General features: G+C 40.3%; 1 protein-coding gene across 17 annotated transcripts in view; it reads right to left on the bottom strand.

Annotated features, from left to right (window-relative positions):
- Positions 1 to 25270, bottom strand: part of CELF1 (CUGBP Elav-like family member 1) — a 93277-nt gene that overhangs the window by 43885 nt on the left and 24122 nt on the right. For 5 of the 17 annotated variants that reach the window (XM_038563286.1, XM_038563285.1, XM_038563288.1 and 2 more), the window contains exon 1: positions 1948 to 2099. The exons of 3 other annotated variants lie outside the window; for them this stretch is intronic. In XM_038563286.1, the coding sequence (XP_038419214.1) occupies positions 1948 to 2018 (71 nt within the window). In that variant the 5' untranslated portion in view covers positions 2019 to 2099. Of the gene's footprint in view, positions 1 to 1947; positions 2100 to 2577; positions 2601 to 3428; positions 3501 to 7542; positions 7583 to 12848; positions 12963 to 23263; positions 23372 to 25270 lie in introns of those variants that run through there. 9 more of the 17 variants (XM_038563291.1, XM_038563292.1, XM_038563297.1 and 6 more) reach the window with 7 other exon arrangements.

The following is a 25270-nucleotide window of genomic DNA, read 5'->3' as shown; positions in this document are numbered from 1 at the left end:
TCAATAATAGCCTCTCTCAAGTGGGTTTCTCATCTGTAAAACAGGGGCAACAGCCAGTGCCCAATTAACTTCCCGAAGCTTTTGTAGGATGGAGGACTAAAACAAATGCAAACGCACTTGAGGGGGAAAATGATGCAATGCTGTCCTCCTCCATCACCTCTAACCGAATGTGCTGCAGTCAGTCCACTAGCTCTAGGACTTTAGTGTGCATGAATGAAAACTACATGGGAGGGATCCCTGGGTGGCGCAGTGGTTTGGCGCCTGCCTTTGGCCCAGGGCGCGATCCTGGAGACCCAGGATCGAATCCCATGTCAGGCTCCTGGTGCATGGAGCCTGCTTCTCCCTCTGCCTGTGTCTCTGCCCCTCTCTCTCTCTCTCTCTCTGTGTGACTATCATAAATAAATAAAAATTAAAAAAAAAATTAAAAAAAAAAAAAAGAAAACTACATGGGATATTGCTGAAATACAGATTCTGGGGCCCAGTTCTAAGCATAAGAATACCTAGGCATGGGTCCAGGGATCAGCATTTTTACGTTCCAGGTAACTTTCATGCAGTGATCTGTGATCCAGATTTCACAGGATACTGAATTAGTCTAACCTTGTGAAAGATGACAAATCAGGTTGAGGAAAAATGCTGTATCTAAGGACTGAACAAAGGCAGTCCTTTGGCAAAGCATAGACAGAAACTGTTACAATGAAAGATAATCTGAGCCACAAAGTTCTATTTCTAAGGAGACATATCTGGCACATGGGAGTATTTCTACTATGTATTAAGTCTTTATGATGGCCTTCACTGTGATTTCACCTGTTAGTTACAGCTAAAATAAAATTTTAGCAGTAAAAAACTCACATATAAAGACACATCTAAATTACCATTATTTTAGACACTATAGAGAAGGCATAGCATCCATTTCAAATGAGCAAGCCAGCTAACTTTGAGGGCCCCCAAACTATTCCACAGAAAACCATTCAGAATCTGCTATTATCCACACCTGTTACACGTAATCCCAGGGTAAAATGGTTTCCAATGGAGGCCTAATCTCAAGGACTTTTCCTACCACCTGTTATCTAGGGACTCTTCTACCATTTAATATTCTTGGCTTTGAATAACCTAAGGCTCATCTGCTTGAGGTTTCAAGATACTCTGAAGCCTGGTTAAAGTAACTGAAGTCAGGAGTTAGAAATGTGTTCTTCTCCACCAAATACAGAATTCAGGTTCCCCAGAGCTATAGCTTAGGGCCAAGTTAGCGACCTAGCTATAATGGCAGTATCACTTCCTGAACAGTACTGCACACTGATTAGATTTCTCATTCTCATGTTGAAAATTTGGGCAAACTGCCAATCAAAATTGATCCAGTTTTGCTTTTTTTTTGGGGGGGGGGGGAGGAGGGCTTCATCTAACATCACTGAAATCATGTATTCTGCGGCATTTTCAATTAGACTAGGAAAAATCAGGGCCTGGGGTTATAGTTTAGATGCCAATACAGCATCCTGGATACATTACTAAATACATTCTAGCAACCAGTCTCCTCTGTGATAGGAGTCTAAGAATTTGGTATAAATAAATAACTTCCCAAAAGATTGTTTGAAATGGCAAATCCAATGCAAAGCAGTAAAGCTAAGGTTAAAAAAATAAAAATAAAAAACCTTGGAATCTATCATATGGGAAAACACTACAAGTTGAAGGAATGCAGCACACTTGAGTTGATGTTGTTGCTCATGTATCAAATGCACCCTTCTGTAGAGAACTTAGTTACAGCCCCAAGGAAATCAACAGTAATGAGACAGAATCAGACTACAATAAAAAATATTAATAGTGTGGACTCTTGCTTCCTCACCCAATTTTTTTCTTCCCTCTTTCAGGGAGAGCAACCAGTTTCATCAAATAACAAGGAAAACAGCCCAGTTCCTCTGCTTATGATAAAAATTAGACAACAAAAATACTTACACAGGACTGGAATTCAAAGAGCAATGATCCACCATCATTTCTGGAAGGAAATCCAACTTAAACGCAGCCATCACCTCACTCTCCCCTTCAGAAGCCAATGATATTAACTTGCTGCACTTGTCTGATCCACAAATACACACAGCTTTAGCTTCCTGGGCCCCACAAAAAACACAAAGTGGAAACAGGAGCTCAGGGAAACCAGCAATAAGTGCCACAGAAACAGGCAGGACTGGGGAGGGGAAAGGGAGTATTGGATTAAAAGGGGGATGTGAGCATGTGAAGGGAGGCTCAGCCCAGCACACAATGAAAGTGCTGATGCGCCAGGGCTGGGTTTGTGTGATTTTCCCTGGCGAAGCAGTACTAAGTGCACTGTCAGATAAATAGAGTGTCAGATCCATGAAGATAGCAGTGGCTAACAGAGCAGAAGAAACACAAACTTGTTTCACATCCTCCAAACTCCTTTCTGCAAATCAGGTTCTGAGGGGCCCCAAAGCCTTAAACTACCTGAGGGGAAAAAAAAAACACAACAAAAACAACAAAACAACCCCCCCCCCCAAAAAAAACCAAAACCAAAAAATAAAAAAATAAAAACAGAGAACGGGGGGGGGGGGGGGGGGGAGGGGAGCTCACCTCATATGGTCTGAAAATATTTCTGGAAAGGAAAATTGTGTTGTTGTCCTTGGTTTAAACTTCAGTTTCCATGTGCCAAAGACAGCAATGAGCATGGTGCTGGGTCCAAACTGACCTCAGCATAGTCACACAGGAGTGGTTCACACCAGCAGAAGCAGGCCAGAGGAAAGCTGACTAAAGAAGGGGTCACCAAAAACCTAATTGCTCACAGACTTCTTTCTACCTGCACTGGACCAACCTCAACTTCTTGGTGGTGTGCTGAGAGCAAAGTGTGCTCCCTAACGTTCCTCATCAGAGTGAAGGACTTTTTAAAAATTCCTGCTTCGATGACCTTCATTAGGTGGGACAGGCAAAACTTTACTCTGAATCTTATTTACCAGAAAATTTAAAAAGCAAAAATAAAAATGGAATAGTAATATTCTGCCTTCTGATGAAGTACTAGGAAATAATGTCTTTTCTGTTGTTTGACCTTTCTAGAAAAACAAACAAAAACAACCAGGGTGATGATAATGACAAAGAAGCGGGGCCCACTAGGAGCAAACACTCAAACATGTAAGGGAAGAAGAGAGGAATGTAAAGTAAGTCTCTTAATTCTCTGTCTTCCTTTAAACTGATGCTAAAACCAAGATTAATGAATGCCACATAAAAATTCTATTATGGGTGAGCAGTAGAAATGGATATACTTAGCAGTCAAGGCAGATGTGGTGCTCCCATTCTCAATTTAGCTTCCCATCCTCCAAACAACAAATGGTGGCATTTCAATATTTAGGCAGTGACTCTAAAACTCTATCTCTGAAGGCTCCCAAACTGCGCAGGCCTTCTTTCCATTTTTATCATTAGGATTGCCTTACCTCAAAGATTTCACTTCACTCAAGCTCAGTTCTCAACACAGGGAATTTTGAAAAAAGGAAGTTATGTTCAGCCTGTAAAGAGGTAAACAAATGAACTCCTAAACGTATAGCGTTACTTAAAAACAAAAATAATGAAAGGCAACATGTCATTGCATAGGCCTAAGTGTTGCAGCCTGGCTAACAATGCCTGACCCCTGGCCTGCATCTGACCATGGAAGGTAGAAACTGTCTTCTGTCTAATATACAGGCATAACCATCCAAAAGTTAGAATTACAACAGCGGTTATCCGCTCTTCTATTCAGCCAGAGACCCTGGCTCCTTGGATCTACTACTTTAGAGACAGAAGTGGGAGGAGCTCTCTTCCACCTACTAAAGGCAGGGGGGTGGGGAGTGAAGCCAGGCTGCGGTGAGAAGAGACTGCAACTGGCACACAGCACACAGTTCACCAAGTGCTGACTCCCAGATAGGCAGAAGACAGTAACCCTAGCTGGGACTGGTTAAGTTACTGGTTAGGTTTGTCCTAGTTTCTTCATGTACTCTGGAGCTGGTCACATGCCTCTTCCTATAGAAAGCTATCAGGACCAAGGAGTAACTTTGTGAGGTTGGTTAACAACCAAGTTAGTTTTTTGTTTGTTTTGTTTTCTTTAGTTCAAGGGTTCCTTTAAAAAGGAATCAACAAATTTTATGTAATCTCACTGGTTATTGTTCTACTTTTACTATTCACTAGAAATATATCTAATTCATCTTCATTTTCATCAGAATCACATGCATAACAAGAGAGTATGTACTGCAGAAGACTACTGAGCAGCCAGGCACTGTTCAGCATATGAAAGGATATGTACTCCTTATAGTAATTTTTACCAAGCCAAAGGTCGAAAAGCACTCATTTTAGAGTAATGTTTTAAAATCCACTTTATAATTAGAAAACAAGACTGCTTTAAAAACTTAAAGGATGGAAATGTTATTACATGAAGGAGAGTGCTTCTCTTTAGGCAGGTCACAAGAGTCATCTCAGTATAATTAAATTCAACATGCTTGTGGGAAAAGAAAGCACAGAAATTAATCACAAGTCACAATTTTAGAAAAAAGATTAAAAAGTTAAGTGATGATAAAAACAATTATTCAAACACAAAAAAGCAGATGTTAAGGGAAAATTATAAAGTAGAATTAGCAGTTACAGAAAACTGCCCATAAGTTGTTTTTTAAATTTCTGAATCAGAAACACATTCCAGGCTTTTCCCACAAAGGATGCATTAGAAGAAGTAAAGAGATGGCAGGAAAGGTTATAACCAAGGGTCCACTGCAAGAGGTTTTAACTTTTCCTCCATCCCTTTTTACCGTCTGTCCTCTCACTCTGAATTTACATTCATGGTTTCCTCGTCTTTCCCTGATGGTCTTAGCGTTCTTTGCCTTGAATATTTTCTACTCCTTTTCTAAGGGCAACAATTTAAAAGCCCAATGATGTGAGGATAGGGATAATCAGCCTACTGTAACATTAAGAACCAAAATCATTAAAGCTGATCAGTAGATAAGGGAAACCCTCTAAAGCACAGCACACCCTGCATTTAGAACATCAGAATGGAATGAACGGTTTAAAAACTGGATTAGAAGAGAAAAATGCTAGAAATCACAGCAGCTGTTTTGTCAAAGGAGTGAATGAGCAAAGAAAAGCATAGCTGAACAAAAAGGCCCAGGTGGCACATGCAAACATCAGGCTAGAGGTCTATCTTGACTGATACAACCAGGGAGTTCAAGTGACGGGATTTTATACTTCACCTCAATAATCTAAATATGTCTTTAAGGGCAAAAATGTGAAGTCTGGTTATATGAGCATAGAAGAAATTAGAGCTTACTGTCAAATTATAAAAGAGAATGCATGTCATTAAAAATCACCATCACTCTATATAAAGAAAAGTGTAATAATCTAGGACAAAGTTATGACACCTCAAGATAGTTAAATGGAATGGATATCTACTCCCCACCAAGCTTCTGGCATTAGATGACAGAAGGGATGTAGAAAAGAAGTGAGCAATTGATACTACTTGAAAGTAACTAACCAGACTAACAAAATTTTAGCTTAAAACTTTTATAGGCTTGGGTGGCTCAGTGGTGGAGCATCTGCCTTTGGCTCAGGTCATGATCCCAGGGTCCTCGGATCAAGTCTCACATCAGGCTCCCTGAGAGGAGCCTGCTTCTCCTTCTGCCTATGTCTCTGCCTCTCTCTGTGTCTCTCATGAATAAATAAAATCTTTAAAAAACAAAACAAAACAAAACAACACCTTTCTGGTCTTGAATTTCACTTCAAATATTGAGTGCTTCTGGGGTGCCTGGGTGGCTCAGTAAGTTAAGTATCCAAGTCTTGGTTTCTGCTCAGGTCATGATCTCCAGGTCGGAGGATCAGCCACAAAGGGCTCTGCACTCTGCTTGGGATTCTTTCCCTTTCCCTCCACCCACCCCCCCCACCCCCATGAGTGTTCTTTTTCTAAAATTAATAAATCTTAAACAAACACAAAAATTGAGTACTTCTAATATAATCAGTGGGGTCTCCTAAGAGCTCCCAATCCAGTACTTTGCATATGCAAAAATATACTGATCAATTTAGGTATACATCTATTTGGCACCTCACTTTGTGGAAGCTTTTTTGCAAAAATGTGACAGTTAAGTATAATTTAAAACAAGCCAAAAATCTCTGAGTTTCCAATAAGAGTCTAGACAATGAAAAAATTTCTGAATTGGGGGGAGGGGGAGTTTTAAAGTCAAGAAAGAATTGAAATATTGTAAAGAATTTTCTATTTCAGGCACCTGGGTGGCTCAGTGGTGGACTGTCTGCCTTGGTCTCAGGTTGTGTTTCCGGAGTTGGGAGTCCCGGGATCGAGTCCCACATCTGGCTCGCCGCAGGGAGCCTGCTTCTCCCTCTGCCTATGTCTCTACCTTTCTCTGTGTGTCTCTCATGAATAAATAAAATCTCAAAAAAAAAAAAAGAATTTTCTATTTCATGGGGCACCTGGGTGACATAGTTGGTTGAGCATCTAACTTTTGGTTTTGGCTCAGCTTGTGATTTCAAAGTTGTAGGACAGAGCCCTGCATGGAGATCTGCACAGTCTGCTTGAGATTTTCTCTCTCCACCCCTCCTGCTCATGGTCTCTCTCTAAAATAAATCAATCTTTAAAAAAAATTTTTTTTAATTTTTCTATTCCAAATCTACAATCAACGTGAGACAAAAAGGACCAAATTTAGTCACTGTTGTATGCAAATTGGTTTGACTATAAAATTATCATTTATGGTACACTGAGAGGATATGACAAGGTTGAAGAGAACCTACCTACCACTTTTTTGAAGTCTGAAAAGTTTTCTACTTCCTCCTCCCATCCTTAATCACTATTACCTCCTCCGTCAATCAGTGTCAAACATGAAGACTAGCAGAAAGACCCTCTTATGTGCTTAGTGCTGTCAGCAAAAAAATAAAAATAAACTCAGAGCCTCCCTTGGACCTTCTGAAACTAACCCTGACCTAATAAACTGTCAAATGGTGACCACTCTTCAAATCAGGTCATCTTTTCAGATTCCATTGGTTTTGGAACTTAAGTGTAAGTCTTAGATGGTAACAATATACTAAGTAAGTTTAAACTTTATTTAAGCTCCAGTGCTGATTAAAAAATCAGTATGGTGAACAAATTCTGGGTCCAGGAGAGGAATGTTTATATGGAATCCACTAAGTTCTGTCCTCATCCTCGTTCTAGTTTACTCAGGGTCTGTCAGATACAAAGTAGAACAGGGAAAGGAAGTTAGCTGGGTAGCTGCTGCCTGTACAATACTTGCTACACAAGCGTGCGCGCGCTCTATCTCTCTCTCTCTCATTCTCTCTCTCTCTCACCAGGCAACAGCTAGTTCAAGTGGGAGATAAACCTGCCTTGGGAAATGGCTAAGGAGAAAGAGCTGACAAAGAGTAAGAAAGTATTTCTAGCTTCCTAGGAATAGGAAATTACATCCCACAATATAGGAAAAAAGCCATCACCTTTCTGAATGCAATGTTTTCAAATCTGCACAACAGGCCTCATGCAAGAAGGTTAAAGAGATGACCATAGAGCACACTCATCCAGCAGTTAGCCCATACCTGTGGCTTTACACTTCCCTCTCTGGACTATGTCTTCACTCTAAAAAACCAAGGAAAGAAAAATAAGTGGGCCATGCCTGTACTTCCCGTAATTCCAGATATGTACATCCTTTCCTAAGAAAATCCCACTTCTGTTATCATGGCCTAGAATTAAAACAAACCCCCCATCCAAACCTCCTCCTTCTCCCATTTTTAAAGTACACAATACCTTAAAATATAAATTGCATTTAGTAGCTCAAAATTAACTTTAAAAGATCATCAATTTAAAAGATGGCGAAATAAAAATACTAAAATACAGGCTTGTACTCAAATGTCGCAACAAATAGCAAAACAATGATTACAACTTATGAGATTGAATTCCAGTAGATTTAGGTCACCAAAAAAGTCACTTTTAGCATCTGCTTTTGGATGAGAAACTACTACAGAGCTAATAAAGGCCTTATTATTCTTTTAGCAATCAAGGATTATGTTATAAATGTGGAGAGACCATGCTATTTTCCCAAAGCAACCTTCCTGAATAGGTAGGAGCCAGGCCTAAAACTCTTCAAAGGCAACCAAGTTCCTGCCTGTGTAAATGCATCTCAGTGGCCCTAGGGCAGTGGTGAACCACTGAAACCAAAAAAAAATCAAAGATGGGGAAGTTAATTGGAGCTAAAAGCAAACAGAGGAACCACAAAACCAATTTGTTTTATTTTTAAACATTATCGAACAATCTTGCGAGTAAAAAATTGATTCTATAAAGCTGCCCAAATTCCTACAAACTTTCTTCTACATCCTCTGCCTGTTGGACCTCTGTTTGGCCCTGGCTAAAGACAGAGAATTGCCAAAAGTCATCAAGGATGAAGCCTACTTTGGAAAGTAAGAATTCTGAAAGACAAAGCCAGAACCAGAACTATGAGACACTGCACCCTACCTACCCCTCCTGAAGAAAAAGATGTTTCTTACCTAACAAAAAATAGGTGCTTAAGCACTTGACTTTCCATGTGGATCTAATTGGTTTCCAATTTGGCTAATGAAGCAGTGATGCTTCCAATCATTTTAAGACAAAAATCTAGATTAACAAAAAACCTTCCAAAAGCATTTACTTGGAGTTTCCTACATCATCAAAAGTTATTAAAAAGAAAAGAGCTTACATTTACTAAGTTCACAATACCTCACTTAATCCTGTATCACTATCACCCATTTAAAGTGGGGACTACTCTAAGTATTTAGTTGCTAAAATAATCAATATAAGGGATTCTAACCCCAGAATCCATGGTGTGTCTGTCTCTCTTGAGAAATGTGACCATCATCTAGGAGGTACAAACTTCTACTGAGGCAGTGTGTCCAGAGGGTTCTGGAATAGTGGTTACACATTGGAGGGCTGAGAGAAAGTTAAATTTCTACTTACTGGGGGACGTGGGTGACTCGGTCAATGAAGCATCTGCTTCTGGCTCAGGTCACAACCCCAGGCTCCTGGGATTGAGCCCCACATCTGGCTCCCTGCTCGTTAGGGAGCCTGATTCTCCCTCTCCCTGCTACTCCCCCCTACTAGTGTATGCTGTCAAATAAGTAAAAAATCTTTTTATTTTATTTTTTAAAGATTTTATTTATTTATGAGACACACACACACAGAGAGAGAGAGAGAGAGAGAGAGAGAGAGGCAGAGACACAGGCAGAGGGAGAAGCAGGCTCCATGCAGGGAGCCCGATGTGGGACTTGTTCCCGGGTCTCCAGGGTCAGGCCCCCAGCCTGAAGGCAGCGCTAAACCGCTGAGCCACCCGGGCTGCCCAGTAAAAAATCGTTTTAAAAGAAGTTCTATTTGTTCATTTTATTCTGGAAAACATAAAGGGCAAAGAAAAGACCTAAGAGTCTAGGAGTCATGTTTCCCAAAATGTCATATGAAACATGTATGGAACAGTTGAGAAACACTGCTGTTGTGTGAAACTGTGAGACCAGACTCAGACTGCATGCTAGCTGGGAAATCTCCAGGAGCAGAAAGCAGAAGAGAGACCTGGGATTATGAAGAAAGGCCAATGTATAAAAAGAGTGAAGGACACATATCTTGGTCCCAGAGAACACAGCAGCCCTACCCTAAGGGGGCTAAGAAACACCCTTATTGCCTAGCCAAGAGAAAGAGAAAAATCAATTCTTTAAAAAAAACCAAAAACCTCACTCTACTACTAAGTAACCGAACATTTATTTTTTTCTTTTAAGATTTAATGTATTTATTTGAGAGAGTGAGCAAGCAAGAGAGAGCACAAGGCAGGGTGAGGGACAGAGGGAGAAGCAGACTCCCCGCTGAACAGGAAGGCAGATGTGGGGCTTGAGCCCTGGACTCATGACCTGAGCTGAAGGCAGGCACTAAACTGGCTGAGCCACCCAGGCACCCCCACACAAGACTTTTTTTTTTTTTTTTATATATACTTTTTTATTTTTATTTATTTATGGTAGTCACAGAGAGAGAAAGAGAAAGAGGCAGAGACACAGGCAGAGGGAGAAGCAGGCTCCATGCACCGGGAGCCCGACGTGGGATTCGATCCTGGCTCTCTAGGATCGCGCCCTGGGCCAAAGGCAGGCGCCAAACCGCTGCGCCACCCAGGGATCCCCACACAAGACTTTTTAAAGGAAAATTCACACACACACACACAGGATCAGCACTATCTTCCCCTGCACAGACCCTTGCCACTTGAAGGAGGACAGTGGGAAGCTTTATACACAAGAAGGTATTTTCTTTAAAAGCTTTAGGTTTGTTTTTTCACATCTTTCATTTCTGTAGGGAACCAAACAAAATGCCATGTGCTCTCTAAGGAAGCTGAACCGCATTTGTCCTGTACTTCACGGGCTCCACAGAAGTCTGTTTCTGTTAACATTATCTCCACCTTTCTCAGTCACCATAAGGGGAGGTATAAAGGCGGTTCCAAAGACAGCTGAAAAAGAGTTCAGGGGGGAAAGGTGCACCAAAAGTGGGGCTGGGGTTGGGGGCACCACCCAAGGCAACAGAGGAGGAAAGGATGAAGGGCAAGCTAGCTCTGAGGAAAACAGGCAATATTAGTCTACTTGTGAAACATTAACGTGTTCAAACAGGACCTCCTACAGAGTTTAAAAATTGTACTTAGCAAGTCAATGGTACAAGAGACTCTGAAAGGCAGACCACCTATTCTCCAATTTCCTCAAGGAAGGATAAATAATTTGGAAAGAATTTATACTTGGTTTTGGAATTTATATGATCATGACATGTTTCAAAGACACAACAGCTGAGGCACCTGGTCGGCTCAGTCAGTAGAGCAAGTGACTCTTAAGTTCAAGCCCCACAGTGGGTGTAGAGATTACTTTAAAAAAAAAAAAAAAAAAAAGATGTAAGGGTGAATGAATAGCATTACCTCTCTGGACTGATACAAAAGCACTGAGATCTCCTACATGCTTTCCTTAATATAGGCAAAGTAATTAACCTTTTTTATTTCTCAGTTTTCTGTTGGCATAAAGAGCCTGTATGTTGAGTAAATGACAAAACACTATCCTTCCCCAGAAAGACGACCACTGACTCACTCACCAGCAACTCTTACATAGTATGCACTGAATCAAATTCTAGATACAGGGGCTGGTGGCAGACACAGTAATGTCCAATGACCTACATAAGGCCTGAACTCATGACCTTGGCCTCATTAGTCTGACTCACCAACTCTTACTAACTATTGTTAGTAAATGCCCTCAATACCTTGAAAAACTTCTTTCATATAAGGCAAGGAGTTAATGAAGAATTGAACCCTATACAGATTACAGACTTCCAAATCTTTTTAAAGACAGAAGTGAAAAAAATAAAAAATAAAAAAATAAAGACAAAAGTGTTTCTCCCTTAAACAGAGAAGTGAAGCTATTCAGGTTGAAGATAGAGGTGGACAAGCCAGGCCCCATCTTTTGCCTTTCCTGCACTCAGGGTAACCCCATATCTCCTGGGAGATATGAAAATAGGCCTGCATAATTCAAAAATAATAGACAATTCACCAATTTTATATCCAGCTTTGAGATGAAGTTTTTTTTTAACAAATTTTTCTATCTTTTTTTAAAAGATTTTATTGATTTATTTATTCATGAGAGACACAGAGAGAGAGAGGCAGAGACAAAGCAGAGAGAGCAGCAGTCTCCATGCAGGGAGCCCAATGTGGAACTCGATCCCAGGACTCCAGGATCATCCCCTGGGCGAAAGGCAGGCGCTAAACCGCTGAGCCACCCAGGTATCCCTCTATCTTTAGAATCTAACAGGTTTCCAGAAATCAAGGAATTTACGATGCCAACAATGATAATACATAAATGTGTGCATCCTTGAGTTGATAGAATATAGTATTTAAAATCTGTAAGCCCTGTATGCCTGGCTTGGCTCAGTTGGTAGAGCATACAACTCTTGATCTCGGGGTCGTGAGTTAAAAGTCCCATGAGTGGTGTAGAGCTTACTTTAAATAAACAAATCTGTAACCCTTATCACCTGGAAGTAGGGAGAAATATCCAGACATTCACAAAGCATCGGTAATTTTAAGAGCTAACATTTTTTGAGCATTTACCCTATACCATGTGGTGTTGTTTTGGGTGCTTTATATTTAAACCTCATATATAGCCTATCTCCATTTACAGATGAGAAAAGACACAAAGAAATGAAGTTAACTCTCAAGATCACACAAATCCAGGCAATGAAGAAGTTGGAATATATAGTCAGTTCGACCCTTGGGTGAAAGGCTGACGCAGGTTAAAATTGTCCACATTGGGATCCCCGGGTGGCGCAGCGGTTTGGCGCCCGCCTTTGGCCCAGGACGCGATCCTGGAGACCCGGGATCGAATCCCATGTCGGGCTCCCGGTGCATGGAGCCTGCTTCTCCCTCTGCCTGTGTCTCTGCCTCTCTCTCTCTCTGTGACTATCATAAATAAATAAAAATTTAAAAAAATTAAAATTGTCCACATTAAGATCATGCACACAAACCACAGAAAATGTTTAAATATGGAGAGACTAAACCATAATGTTGAGTCTGACCACTTTTTTAAGGCAAATCTTTTAAGTAGGTAAATATCCAAGGTTTCAATCATCACAAAAGAAATATGACTAAGGGTACTGAAAACCACCTGCTGTTAATCAGTATGTGTGACTCTGGGCAAGTTCATCAACATCTCAAAGTGTCAGTTTCTTCACTTGTACAATTAGAGAACTACGTACTTCCAAAGGAACCAAATGGATGCCCAGAATACAACCAAGCTGCTGCTGTACAAACTTCTAACTGGAAGAGGAAAGAAACAATGGAAATTAGGAAAATTGTGCTCTTTTAAAAAAAATGTGTTACCTTTTAGACTGCTTTGCAATACTCTTGCTTCTTTCTTTTTCCTGTTATATGGCTGATTCAATAAAAAGTTTGGGCTTAGTGCATTGGTAAACCACGTCCTCTCACCCGCATATCCTAGAAAGCCAAGTAACCAGATAAAAAGATCAAATGGGAAGCTTTCTTGGGCTGCCGAGCTCATCATGATGCAAAATTTCACCAGGGCCTAGTGTTAAAATCCAGTAGAGCACTACTCCAATCCATCTACCTTCCTTAGGAACCTATAGCAGGGGAACTGCCACTAGATTCTAATCCAGGATCCTGGGAATACATCACAACTAACTGCAGGTAGAATCTAACATTAAATGAAATAAAAATGTGTGAGAGCACTCAGCAGCAAATAGGTGGACCTAAGACTGAATGACCATAGAGAAACTAACCTTTATTTCCCTCATCCGTAACCCTGAGGTGGCTAGGTGGATTAAAGAGACATACTGAAGCACAATGTAAAATTCCCTGTTAGTTCCTCATTCCCAGAGCATCTCCTTCCACTGTAATTTTGCTTGATGTTGAACAGTCCAGGTCCTACACCTACATCAGGCTTAGTTCTGACTTGTCTAGGTTAGTAGGGATAAAAGTTAACACTTTCTTTGTGGAGTCCACAAAAATCTTTTTCCCCCCTTGTGACACTTGTTTTATGGCTACCATTTCCATGATTCAGGCTTAAGTGTGTAGCTTCTAACTCTTTATTGACTATCAATGGTGTTTTTCCTGACCCTGGTAGAGAAATTTATAAACAGATCTCAATCTCATCTCTTTCTCCAATGGCCAGTATGTGCTCTTTAGTGGTAACAATTTTTTTCCAGCTTAAAAAATTGTGGTCAAATGCACATACATAAAAGTTACTGTCTTGGGCAGCCCGGGTGGTTCAGCGGTTTAGCGCCGCCTTCAGCCCAGGGCTTGATCTTGGAGACCCGGGATGGAGTCCCACGTCGGGCTCCCGGCATGAAGCCTGCTTCTCTCTCTGCCTGTGTCTCTGTCTGTGTCTTTGCCTCTCTCTCTCTCTCTCTCTCTGTCTCTAATGAATAAATAAAATCTTTTTAAAAATAAATAAAAGTTACTGTCTTAATTCATTTTTAGGTGTACAGTTCAGTATTAGTATATTGTGTATCACAGCAACAATTTAAAAAAACTTTCCTTTTCCATCAAGATTGTTAAACTGGAGGGCGTCTGGCTGGCTCAGCTGGTAAAGCATGTGACTCTTGATCTCACGGTTGGAAGTTAGTTAGAGCCCCATGTTGGGTGTAGAGATTACTTAAAAAAAAAAAAAGGTTCTTAATCCGGAACTCTCACATCTTTTAAAAGTCCATACTTGAGCTTTGAGGAAGGGGGAATAGGTCTATGAATCCTATGATATTTTCTTCCTAAATTGCAGGAAGATATACATGAGGTTTCCTGAAGAGAGAATCCATAGCATTATCACAATCTCTAAGGGGCTCATAGCTACTGTTAGAATGTTCCCTTCTGACTCTCTTTGCTGCAAGGCAACAAAACAGTATGTTAGATAGACTCGATGCGATGTTATTTGAATGCCCTTGAGTGAGTCACTTTTTTCTGGGCCTCAATTCCCTGATCTATAAGACTATGTAAGACCGTGCTAGACTAATCCAGACTATCACTAAATCATCTAAAAATTTAATTCTATTTTCTCCAAACTGATTTTAAAGTTATCCAAGTTCTAGTTCAGTCCCTACCACATGTGAGATACAGCCAGGAGAAACTAAGTATAAACCTAATTTCTAAATTTTTGTTAATGAAATAATTTCAAATGCTACCAAACTGAGAACAAGTAACAAGTCCTTCCTTTTCTATTTATATATCCTCAAAGTACCTGGAATAAGATGACACATATCAGACCTTTAACTGTTGAAATGAGTTCCCTAGTTTATCTGCTCTAATTTATAAATTTTACACTAATGTTTTCTTAAACAGATATCTACAGATAAGTATTTGTACTTTTTAGTAAAAAGACTTTTTTTCCCTTTAAATTGTGGTATTTGGGTAAAAACATTATGAGTAGTCCTTTTTTACAGAAGTAATATTCTCCCTTTCTACTTCCTCAATTAAAAATTTTTATTTATTAATTTTCACATAAAACATTCCCTACCAGGCTTTTCTCTATCCATACATACTCAAAATACAATTATTATCAAATTACAGATTGTACTGTATATACTACTGCATAACATACTTTTCTCTCTCAACAATTATAAACATTTTCTTGTGAATAACCCATATTTAAGAATCAAGAGTCACAACTGGCCTGAAGACTGACTTTGCCAAAAGCATCCTTTCACAACCAATAAATATAAAACCTTTTTCATAAAGTCAACATAATTATTAAATCCCTTGAAACTTTTTTTTTTTTAAGATTTTACTTATTTATTCATGAGAGACACAAAGAGAGAGACGCAGAGACACAGGCAGAGGGAGAAGCAGGCTCCATGCAGGGAGCCCAATGTGGGACTTGATCCCTGAACTCCAGGACCACACCCTGGGCCAAAGGCAGGCGCTAAATCGCTGAGCCACCCAGGTGTCCCTGAAACTGCTCTTAAAAAAACAAAACAGTAGTACTCTAAAGTTGAATGGGGATGGGTGAGTTGGGCTTTGTTCTTCCTTTCCCTGATTTACCATCTCTGGGTGGCAGGGGGGCACAGCTAATGAAGTGTCCTAGTGTTGATTTCGGCTCAGGTCATGGTCTCAGGGTCATGGGATCAAGCCCCATGTCATCAGGCTTCACACTGGGTGCAGAGTCCGCTTGGGACTGTCTCTCTCTCTGTTCCTCCTCTCCCTCTAAAATAGAGGGGTGCCTGTGTGGCTCAGTCATTTAAGTGTCTTGACCCTTGGTTTCAGCTCAGGTTGTGATCTCCATTTCTTGGGATGGAGCCCCAGAGCACCCCAAGTTGGGCTGTACTCTCAGTAGGGAGAGTCTCTCCCTCTGCCCCTCCCCCCATCATGTCTCACTCACTCCCCCTCTCTCTGAAACAAATCTTTCTAAAAATTAAATTAAATTTAAAAATCTTAAGAAAAAAATCCTGATCTGCCATCTCTTCTCCTGTTTAGTTATCTTTCCATATTACTATATACATACCTAAATAAGAGGCATCCCATTTTTGAGGTGGTTCGGTGAGACATATATGAATGCAAAATACATTTTTAAAAATCTCTCTTCCTGAGGCACCTGGGTGGCTCAGTAAGTTAGGTGTCTGACTCTTGGGTGTCGGCCCAGGTCTTGATCTGAGTCGTGAGTTCAAGCCCTCCATTGGGCTCTGCACTGGGCTTGGAGCCCACTTAAAAAAAAAAAATTATGGGGCACCTGCATGGCTCAGTCAGTTAAATGTCAACCTTCAGCGGGTGGGGTGGGGAGGTCATGATCCTGGGGCCCTGGGCTTGAGCCCCACATCAGGCTCCCTGCTCACCGGGGAGCCTACTTCTCCCTCTACCCCACCTCACTTGTGCACTTACTCTCTCAATAAACAAAATCTTTAAAAAAAAATTTTTTTAAGTCCTTCATCCTGCATCATTCCAAAATGCCTATACTGTCAAATTAATTCTCAATCCCCATTAAGTATTCCCCTCCTCTTCCCCATACAGCTCTCTACTGGGGGGTGGAGTGGGGTGTCGGAATCTCATTCTGTCTTTAGCTCCTCCTGTTTCCTTGGCAGCACTGTCAGTACTGGGCAACAAATTGCTGGATGTAGCAGTAGCAATTTACATATGGTAGCCAAGCTAGCGTGCAGCTTTCTTTGGGCAGAACTGCTAACTCTTCTATGCATCTTTCTAGTTTGAACCCAATGTTCCAGGCATATCAATGTTAAATATTTGCCTAGTGACTTCCACCTTCAAACAACAGGGAACCATGCACAAAGAAGTCAGAAGGAGCAAAAATTCCCCATTGTGTGGAGAAGTAGGGGCTCTACAGACACAGACAGGGCCTAGCTATAAGGACTGAGACCCTGAACAAAAGTACCTAATCCAAACACAAGGGTTCAGTCATTCTACTTTCCCATAACATTCATGTATCACTCGCTCAAATTTGGCATGTTCTAAGACCACCAGTTCCGCCTTAGTTTCCCTGCCCTGCCATAAGGCCAAATCTGTCTCATCTAGTGAGTCACTTACTGCTCCTCTCTCCAAATGCATTTTCATTTCAGCCCACTTGTGCAGCTCATCAGGGCTGCACCATATGTTAGTACCATGTAGGCAGAATGTGACTAATTTTTTTCTAAAACACTGTCAGAGTTACTTTTAAAATTACCTTATAATCTTGATGTCTCTAACGACTCATTTTTATAATGCATAACCTTCTGGAAATGACTTTATAATTATTTTTCTGAGCACTTAAAGGAGATGATTCTTCAGGATTTTCACTCCCATTTTTCAGACAAGGGAACTAAAGTGAAGAGAACAGATTAAGAGACCCATGTTCCACCACTAACTAGTGAGGGTTGTACTTTCTGAAATCACAGCACTCTATTTGGTAAAATAAGTCACTTTGTAAAATGCTTTTGGAGGGGGGTTCAAAATATTAATTTGCTTTTATTTTCTGATGTGATTATTAAACTTCAGATACCACAACTACTTGCAACTAATTCTGATGACTAAATGGCCTCATGATATCCACTAAGTCGTTTTAAGAGAGGACTGAATGAGCCAGAGACCACAAATGTTTTTCTAATTGGTAAAGACCATAAACGGGTGAAACTAACATTTTGAGAGTAAGAGAGATACTGAACTTGCCTACTTTGGGCAATCTGCCTCTTTTCCAAAAATAATGGTTCCTGGATTTGAGAATTAAACTTACCTCAAGAAGGTTTCTTAAATTTTCCATTTCAGATCATATACATTCATTCAAGTAACTGGAGTGGTAGTTTGTCATTGCATTAAGATCTCTATGTCCACTAAAAACATTCTTCAGTGGATAATATCACTCGCAAAAGCTAAAAAAGGATCCCAAGTATCTTATCAATATTGAAAATTGCACATACCCTTTGAATTCAGCTATTCCAATTCTAGAAATACAGCCTTCAAATACACTTGTATCTGATGTACACAAAGTATGCAAACACGCATTAATGAGAACACGGTTTATAATAGAGAAAACTGGAAACATGCATGCCCATCCGTTGGGTGCTGGTTAAATAAATTATAGTATAGCCCTGTCATAGAATGCTGCAGCTATTTTGGGCACCTGGGTGTCTCAGTGGTTGAGCATCTGCATTCGGCTCAAGGAGTGATCCCAGCGTTCTGGGATCAAGTCCTGAATTGGGCTCCATGCAGGGAGCTTGCTTCTCCCTCTGCCTATGTCTCTGTCTCATGAATAAATAAAATATTTAAAAAAAAAAAAAAAAAAAGGAATGCTGCAGCTGTTAAAGAGACTAAGGCAATTTCAATACACTAGACTAAGGACTGATCAAGAAGATAAATTTAGGGATCCCTGGGTGGCGCAGCGGTTTGGCGCCTGCCTTTGGCCCAGGGCACGATCCTGGAGACCCGGGATTGAATCCCATGTCGGGCTTCCGGTGCATGGAGCCTGCTTCTCCCTCTGCCTGTGTCTCTGCCTCTCTCTCTCTTTCTCTCTGTGTGACTATCATAAATAAATTAAAAAATTAAAAAAAAAAAGAAGATAAATTTATATAATACAAAAAGAATTACATAGGGCTTATATATAACAAAGTAGGTCTGGAAGGATAAAGAAGAAAACTGCCAACAAGGTTGCAGAGGTGGAATATTGGCTGAATTGTTTAAATATAAATGTTACCTAGTCTACAAAAAAAAAAAAAAAGTCTACCTACAAAACTAGGTAACAAAATATTACCTAGTCTTTCTTTAAAAAAAAAAGAAAAAAAAAAAAAAACTAGGAAAACTCCTCAAACTATGAGGGGACAAAGTAAAGAAAAAACCCAACCTCGCTCTATTCCAAAACGAGTACTTTGTTTTGCATTTTTTCCTGATTTGCCTGAAACTTTTGTGTGGAAACAGCCATCGTGCAAGTGAAGCAGCAAACACACAACATGTGAGTTGGGTAAGGACATTACAACATCTGAAATTATCCCAGCAACTCAACTGATGTTCACACAGCTTGGACTGTAAACCTTATGGCTGGCCTATTTACAAAGTTTGGAGCTATTTTCAATCACTCAGCTGTATATCTTATATGTACATTTTCTTCAATCAACCTTTCCTGCCAGGCAGAGTGCAACATTAGCTGGCTTCCAGTAAGGAAGGCAAGGGACAGGGTGAGATAATATGTCAAAACAAGTTCTATAAATACAGCTTTTGGCCTAGTATCTCAAAAAGGAATCAAAACAGCTTCAAACTTAAAGAGAAAAATCCTACAGTCCTGCAATATCCTACTTGAAGGCTCCAGAGAACAGAAGAGGCCAAGGATCTAGATCTTGTTTCTCACACAGTATCTTGTCTCTCTCTCCCTAATCTCTGAGGGAGGTTAAGATCAAATTGCAGGTATTATTCCAAGTCAGCCTCTCCGCTTCTCTTACCCCCACAACACCCAACACACCAGTATCATTTCACTGAGCTTACTCCACCTCTTAGGCAGACATCCCCAATACACACAACATACAACAGCCCCTCCACAGCACCTAGCATCTAACTCCTAACATCTCCCAAACCCTTGACCAAGCAGCCAAGACCCCTGCCTGTCCCATCTGCCCCAACCTCACCCCAAACACATGGGCACTCAAGCAGGAGGCTTCCATATGGTCTTGTTGCAGGAAGTTTATCTTGTTTTGTTGAGTAGCAGGAAACTTTAACCTTTCTGCTCTAAATATTGTAACCCTACAAAACAACTTTTCTGTGGAGATGCTTCTTGAGATAGTTCAGTTATATGCCAGAAATTACAAAACTTACATTTTGCTTCAGCCAATCAGGGAGTATGTTTGGCAAAGCTTGATTCATCCCCAAAGGGTATACAGCCCTGGGGCAAATTCTAAATACCTCCTTAACACTGTCACTTTTTTAAAAAGTGACTTCAATTACCATCCTTTCATCACTCTTGACCTGTGCTCCAAAAGTGTTCCTCACATTTAAATACCCATTTACATGATCTCCTTCATCTCCTCAAACCTTTACCAAAAAAGAATCCCATTCTTCCACAAAATTAACCTTGTCAGTACTTTGATTTCATTTTTACAAACAAACTCTGTATAAAATGGGAGCTCTATCAATCAAAAAAGCGTATGAAAAGATCCACTATATACCCAGAACTAGAGAGGTCACAAAAAAGGCCCAACCCCTGTCCTTAATGAGTTTTTAGTCTGGTTCAGAAGACGTGACTTACAAACAAAAAGCATAGGACAGCATATATCCAAGGGAAAGCATATATGCCAAGGGAAAATCCACTGCTATCCATGTTAGAGAGACTAAAACATCTCAGGAGAGCTGATTCCCATTTCTCTAACTCAAATTTTTGTGCTATTCAAATCACATGGTCTAGGAAAGACCTGGTCTAGGAAAGGTCTGCTCAAATTACTCTGCCTACCAATAATTCTCCCAACATCATTCCTTTTGAACAGATCTCCCCATTACCCTGTTACACTCACCCAGATCATTTAATGGATGAGGTAAAACTTGCCAAATCCACCCCCCTTCTCACATCCCCCCTGTCAAGACATCTCCTGATGGGGATGCCTGGGTGGCTCAGCAGTCTGTCTTCAGCTCAGGGCGTGATCCTGGAGTCCTAGGATTGAGTCCCACATCAGACTTCCTGCATGGAGCCTGGTTCTCTGTGTATGTGTGTCTCATAAATAAATAAAATCTTAAAACAACAACAACAACAAAAAAAAACCTAAAGTTAATTCCACTTCCAATATCTTCAATAAACAGGTAGGCACTAGCAGAGATAAACTAGTAATTCTAGGGATATTCCATGAACTTGCTATTTATTTGCCTTGCAGGTTCCTATCATCAATAAATGAATTAGTTGACAGTGAAGTGCAAAACTAAAGCCAATCATTTTCATGAGGAAATTCTAAAATTAAAATGGGTTAGACTAATTCACAATTCAATAATCCTAATATTCCATATATGTTAACAAAATTAATAGACAAAGGGCAGCCCAGGTGGCTCAGCAGTTTAGCGCCGCTTTCCACCCAGGGCATCGAGTCCCACGTCGGGCTCCCTGCGTGAAGCCTGCTTCTCCTCTGCCTCTCTCTCTTTCTTTGTGTCTCTCATGAATAAATAAATAAAATCTTAAAAAAAAATTAATAGACAAAATTTACTATAAGCCTTATACCCTACACTCACACACTGGAGTTACACCACCATTTTCTAATCCCAATTTTGCTGCTTACTAGCCAGGTAACTAGGGAAAAAACTGTTTAACTTCATTATAACTGTTTCCTTACCTGGAAATAGCTATAGTAACAGTATCTACCTTACAGGGTGTCTGTTAGAATTAAAGGATTTACATACATAAAGAATTCAGAACAGTGCCTGGCGCACACAAAGTGCTCAATAAATGTTTGCTATTATTAACAGGCACTAAGGTTGGTGCCTATTGTGAAAAAGGATGAATCCCGAAAGTTTTATTCTTTGATAAGATGATTTTATCTTTTCAAAATGGAGTAACTAAGATTCTACAGAAATATTTATTAAAAGGTGGGTGTAAAAAAAAAAGATGGGGTGTTGAGCACCTGGGTGGCTCAGTCAGTTAAGCGTCTGACACTTGCTCACAACTCAGGTCTTGATCTTAAGGTTGTGAGTTCATGGCCCACACTGGGCTCCACACTAGGAGTGGAGCCTAGTTTAAAAAAAAAAAAAAAAAAAAAGAGTTGAGGGGAATGGATACAAAAGCAATGATTTGCTGACCCATCTTCGACCTCCAACTAGGCTTGTTAGCAACCAGTCTAAGTGTAACCTTCATTAGGAAATACTGAACCACTTGTTCTAAGAACATTTACTTACTCAATTTGTAAACATTTATTACCTCTATCATACCAAAAAGAAAAATTGTTGAAGCTTTCAAAATGAAAAAAAAATATAAATAAAAGGAGACCAGGAAAATTATAGATATGCGCGCGCGCGCACACACACACACACACACACATTTTTAAATACCAAAAACAAAGGGAAAGCTGGAATTGAGATATGCTAACCAGTGTCCTTTACTGAGGCTGAGCTGAAAAATCAAAGAGCTGTCACTGATTTTAATCTCTAATGAGAGCCCCTATAGAAGGTGTATAGTGATTCAGAGTATAAATGGGAAAACATCAGTAGGATGGTAAAATGAGATGGGCACTAAGAGTTGCCAAGAAGGGGAGGGTGAAGCCAATTTAAAGCCATACTCAACAGAATTTTAGAAGGTTATTAAGTATGCAAGACCCGCCAGAGAGCACCAGGTCTCAAATGCTAAACAAACACATACACCCAAAGCCAACAATGGACAAATCACTAAACAGATTCCTAAGTGATTTAAAGCCAGAAAACATCAGCAAATGGTCACAGGAACTCCTACCACACAGCCACAGGAAAAAGCTGCCTCAGTTAACTTTGTTTCTCCAGCATTTAAAGTCCTTTTCTCTCTTCAACAGCCACAGTAACAAATATGTGCAGAGAATTGTCTCATCCTTACTCAGCTGACAAGTTCTATTCCCAACTCTGCATGCTTATGACTCACGGGGGGGTGAGGGGGGAGGGGAGTAAAAGCAAAGTGTAAAACAAAGAAACAAACTTGAATTTAGACTTAAGTTGACTGAAAGTTCACTTCTGCCTAGTTAGAAGATCTTATAACAAACCAAGAAAATGATCTTTTAAAAATAGAGTAATAAACCAAATACTCTTTGAAAATCTGTCTACATGTCACATTCCCTACTATTCCTTAAATAGACATGACACCAAAAAACATTACAAGCCCTCTGTAAGGCCAAACTTTACAAAGCACTCTGAATCCATGCAACACAGCATAGGACGCTTGTTGCAAAGCCCAAAACAACAGGGCACTTCCCACAGTTCCTTTCCCAGCAAAGGGCCAAGTTAAGAGACTTAGCCCTTACTACACCCTCTTCCAAAAACACATGTACAAAATCATTTAAGGAGGTGGAAGTATCTCAGTCTTTTCTACTTAAATTTTATATCAGGAAATTTGTGTGCCAAACAAGGAGTTCATTTCCACCCCTAAGAATTGATCTTTGTGACTCGTAAAAAAATAAAAGGAAAAAAATACTATTTTTTAAAAAAAGATAAGTTTCTAAGAGAACAACCCAAAGACCATTTCTAACTCTAAATTTACCACTTTGGCTTTCCTCCCTACAACATATTTTGTTAAATAATACAAATCTTGCCTCCTTGCCCCATCCCCAAGATTCTGAAACAGTCTCTACAATTTATAACTGACAAAACAGAGAAGACAAACAAATCACCTTTTACTTGAAAACCTCAGTCCTCCACAGAAACGTATACAAACAGACAGATGGACGCACGTAAGAACACAAACTGCGAGCCCTGCTCAGGCCTGAGCCAATATCGGGTGCACAGGGCAGCCACACTGCCTAGCTAGTGGGCTGCTCCTGCTGCTGCTGTACAAATATAGAAAGCTGAAAAGTGGAACAGCAGCTTCAGCAGAACAGATTCTGCTCCGTGCTCAGAGAGGGAGGAGCAGGGACCTGAACAGCTTTACCCATACATGGTTGCTGAAAGGGGGCCATTAGTAAAAGCCCAATTATCTCACACACATGCATTCTGTTCACATGCTCCAGACAAAAACCAGAAACCCAGAGGCTGGTACTTGTAGAAGGGTTTGAGAGAATCTATTTCAGTTAAGGAACTTCTCAATAATTTCAGTCACTTACACCAAGAATCCCCCAGCCATGGCAATAGAAAAGGCAATGTGAAAACTTTACTAGGTCAGATTCTTACTAGATTGGCAGTAGAGGTGAGGCTTAATGTGATGTGTCATTTAAATTTTTTTTTTTTTAAGATTTTATTTATTCATGAAAGACAGAGAGAGATAAAGACATAGAGGGAGAAGCAGGCTCCCTGCAAGAAGCCTGATGCGGGACTCGATCCCGGATCCCGGGATCACACCCTGAGCCGAAGGTAGACGCTCAACCGCTGAGCCACCCAGGCATCCCTTAATGTGTCATTTAAATTATGAAGTTGAACACAGAAACAAAAGGTTATTCCCCATTTGTGTGAACAACCCTAACCTTCACTCACCCTTTGCTGTTTACAGAATCAAGATCTCATTCCAACTCTAAGACTATGGGGGTGGGGACTGATGTTACAAGTTAAAATAAATTCTGATGTAATTTTTTAAAGATTTATTTTAGGGGGAAGGGGCAGAGGGACAGAATCTCAGACTCCATCATCGAGCATGGATCCTAATGTGGGGCTCAATCTCACGACCCTAAGATCATGACCTGAACCAAAATCATGAATTGAACATTCAACTGACTACTGACTGAGTCACCTAGGAGCCCCTCTGATGTTAATTTTAAAAACATAATTTCCAGGAAGCCCTGGTGGCTCAGTGGTTTAGCGCCGCCTTCAGCCCGGGGTGTGATCCTGGAGACCTGGGATCAAGTCCCACATCAGGCTCCCTGCATGGAGCCTGCTTCTCCCTCTGCCTGTGTCTCTACCTCTCTCTCCTTCTGTGTCTCTCATGAATAAATAAATAAAATCTTAAAAAAAAAAAAAACATAATTTCCCAGGATGCTAGTTTAATCAGAAGCCAAATATTTATTTTACAAAAATTCCTTTGGTTAGAGCACCTTCATTCAGATTCATCTCAATGTGAAGTGTATGAAAAGATCAATTTCTGGCTAGAGTGAGTTTTCCCCAAGATTAAAAATACATGGCTGATTGGCTCAAATGATTCCATACTTTAGCTCATAATGAATACTATATTCAGTATTACAGGGGCTGCAATACAAACATAAATGGTACTATCACTGACTTCCAATACTTAATATTTAGTTCTTAGGGATGATTAATACATGAGATAGCATCTGACTAGTGTTAAAATGTGGGGTACCAGGGATCCCTGGGTGGCTCAGTGGTTTAGTGCCGCCTTCGGCCAAGGGCGTTATCCTGGAGACCCGGGGTCAAGTCCCACATCGAGCTCCCTGCATGGAGCCTGCTTCTCCTTCTGCCTGTGTCTCTGCCTCTCTCTCTCTCAGGAATAAAATAAAATATTTTAAAAAAATACGGGGTACCAACTATAAATGCTTTACAAATTAAGAAAAAGGATGCCCAGACCTAGATTCTTCCACATGTCCCACCTACTAGCACTCTAAGGGCACCTGCTATTACTTTAAATGTGAGGCCATAATATTTGAACTAGATGATTTCTTTTTTTTTAAGACTTATTTATTTGTTTGTTTATTCAGAGAGAGTGAAAGAGAGGCAGAGACACAGGCAGAGAGAGA

The sequence above is a fragment of the Canis lupus genome, chromosome 18, assembly GCF_011100685.1.
Source record: "Canis lupus familiaris isolate Mischka breed German Shepherd chromosome 18, alternate assembly UU_Cfam_GSD_1.0, whole genome shotgun sequence".
NCBI lineage: Eukaryota > Metazoa > Chordata > Mammalia > Carnivora > Canidae > Canis > Canis lupus.
Note: the sequence above shows the minus strand (reverse complement) of the source record. Positions and strands in the feature narration are given on the sequence as shown.